The sequence below is a fragment of the Oryzias melastigma genome, unplaced genomic scaffold, assembly GCF_002922805.2.
Source record: "Oryzias melastigma strain HK-1 unplaced genomic scaffold, ASM292280v2 sc02623, whole genome shotgun sequence".
Taxonomy (NCBI): Eukaryota; Metazoa; Chordata; class Actinopteri; order Beloniformes; family Adrianichthyidae; genus Oryzias; species Oryzias melastigma.
The window spans coordinates 345-3,223 of NW_023419196.1; the positions used below are offsets into that span (position 1 = coordinate 345).

The 2,879-nt window shown below is 40.7% G+C and overlaps 1 protein-coding gene across 1 annotated transcript; it reads right to left on the minus strand.

Annotated features, from left to right (window-relative positions):
- Positions 1-345: 345 nt before the first annotated feature.
- On the minus strand, positions 346-2,608 carry LOC112138706 (2-hydroxyacyl-CoA lyase 2-like; the record flags this gene model as incomplete). Its single annotated transcript, XM_024261315.2, has 5 exons — positions 2,476-2,608; positions 2,148-2,398; positions 1,958-2,057; positions 1,745-1,842; positions 346-482 (listed from the first exon to the last, which is right to left on the minus strand). Coding segments are annotated over exons 1-5 (640 nt in total), but the record flags the coding sequence as incomplete, so codon positions are not given.
- Positions 2,609-2,879: the final 271 nt, after the last annotated feature.

A 2,879-nucleotide genomic window follows, 5' to 3' on the forward strand; every position in this document is an offset into this window, starting at 1 on the left:
AACCTTCAGGGCCACCGTAGTTAACCCATCAATAATGTCGCAGTGACTCCTAAATAACTGGCTTTTTGGATTCCCATAATTCTTCTACCATTCACACTATCACCGTGTATCAGCTGATTCTGAAGCAAAATAAAAAAAAAAAACTATTTTATCATTTGAGGTTGTAACACCTGCAAAACACATACAGGAATGAGACTTTTGGACATTTGGAGTCACAGAGATAATGTTTTGCACTCTTGAGCCCCGACTATAAATAGCAGTCCTCAGTTCCTCGGATTTTGTTTATTTCCCAAATAGACCCAAATGTAAAGTGAATCCAGACTCCAGATTTGACCTGTTCTTTACCTGCTAGGAGAACCACGTCGGCCTCCTTTAGAGCGTCTCTGCGGTTCTGTCGGATGTGGATGGGGCTGTCTTTACCCAGCAGCCCACGAGACATGCCTCCGAGAAAGCAGGGGATCCCTAGATCTTCCAAAGCCTTCCTATAGCAACAAAAAACAAACATGAGATTGTTGAACAGTGACACAGATTTAAATCATCAAATAATCTGAGGGGTAGGATTATATAAATCATCTTCTTTCAACTCTTTCAAGCAACAAATCAAACTATTTAACAATTATTTTTAAAGACCCCTCCAATGAAAATGGTGTTTTAATGTGTTACTGTAGAATTTTTCTGATGATGGAGAACATATAAAAAGAAAATTAAGAATAAAACTGCATTTCTGAGTATTTATTTATTCGTTGTGAATCAGGAGGAGATGAACAAAATGCAGCTTGAAAAAATAATTGTTTTTGTAATAAAGACAATGGGGGTGGGCCACAAACTCCCTGCTCCGCCCCATTCTGATGCATCCACTTGTAGACAAATAGATCCATGAACGTCTTTGTTTTCCTGGTCTGAGCTGGAATCTGGATAAAAACTGTGCAGCTGGACGGCTCCAGCACTGCTCGCCATTTTTGTCTTGTAGGGGTTGTAGGGGAATGTAAGCTAGCGGGATAGCGTGTAAACAGTGGCTCTCAATTATGGGGGGGAGGTCTTACAGTCCTGCCAGCGACTCAGAAGCAAATTTCGAATGAACTCCAGCTGCTCTGCAGAAACTATGTCCTAGAAAACGACAGAATTAAAAAACCCTTTTACAATAACTAAAAAAAAGACTGAATAGAGACTTTAATGACTCCAATGTGACTTTGGTGTGCTGTAACTGTAAATGCATCTATTTATGATTAGGAGTAATTAATTACACTGTCAAAAAGATGGCGTCATCGAAACAGACCATTAATTTAATAGTCGATTAGTCGATACATTATATTATATGGAATCAGAGTGTAGTAAAGTTGAACAAAGTTGTGAGCGTTCAGCACCAAAAAGTGCACTTTTTTTATTTTAGAGTCAGTGAGACCAAAACTTTATCTAAAATAGTTCCTTGTTTTAGATGCTGACCTCATTTGATTTAATCTTGTTTTAATACCGGAAACTAATGAAGGAAAGAAGCTGCACAATTCATTAAAAGTTTAACAAACTATCATTTTAATTTTCTTTATTTGTAGTTGGTTTAAAGCTGATGATGGTTAAGATGTGTGCTTTACATCCAGTTTAACCTGATTAGTCGACTAATATGAAAATAATCGGTCATTAGTCGAGTATTAAAATAATCATTTGTGCTATATTTATTGCTTGAAATGAACAATTAAATCTAATCTGAGTACTCTATGAGAAAACCCGCCACCATTTCCTGCCTTACCTGACGTGGTCGGCCGGCGATGGAGGCAGAGTCACCTGACTACCCAGAAGAATGACGGGTTTCTTTGCTCGACTCACCAGCTCTATGCACTTCTGTACCTGAGTTTGGCAAAGATGGAAAATCAAAACAGATGGTGAAACGTGCCATTCTCCAATGGATTCTATTTGTCTATTTGTCATTTGAGTTGAGGCAAGTGTGTGACAGAAGCACTACCTGATCGCTCGTGGCTTGAGGGATGTGGACAGGAAGAGGAGAGACATCTCTGGCCTCCCAGGCTCCAGCAAAGAGGTTCATGAGGTGATTCTGAAGATACCTTGCAAGTAATCAAAAAAACAAGAACTATACATCAATTTCAACAGAGAATAATTATGTAATGAGAAAAAACTGCACTCTAATAACATACCATGAAATGATGCTTCCCATCAGGCCTTTCGGAGGGGTTTTGGGTGCAAACTCTTTGGACACAAGGTGATAGGGGTACAGGGTGTCGATGGGGAACTCTATAAAAACAGGGCCCGGCGTTCCTGACTGAGCGACGGCGAGAGCTTTCCTGAGAGTCGGCACGATTTCCCTCACCGTCCTGATGGAGGCACAGAATTTACACAGCGGCTTGAAGAGAGACATCTGATCGATGTCTTGCAGCGCTCCTCTTCCCTGTCAGGGAAACGATTTAGGATTTAATATATATAACCCATGTAGAATCTACCAGAGAGCTCACATCGATTAAACACCTGCAGTAGTGTAGCAGCACCTCCTCCCAAAAGCAGCAGAGGAGATTCCGCCATTTGTGCGTTCTTCACTGCCGTCACCGTGTTGGTCAGGCCCGGGCCAGCCGTTACGGCGGCTACCCCGACAGTACCTGGAGCAGAGACACACAGCAACTATGAACTCCAGAAGAGAAGGAGAGCAGTGAAAAGTTCAGCAGTGATTCACAGGTCACAAAATTGCACCGCTCTGTGGTGAAGGAAGAAAAAAAACATTTTTTTGGTTTATTTTCTTTATAATCTTTTTGGTTTCTTTTCTTTATAATCTGATTCTGAGGGAAGTTTTATTTTGAAAAACGACTGGATTCTCTCCTCAATGATTGATTCATTCTTGGTGCATATCAAGTCATTGAAACGGGAGTCAAAAATCC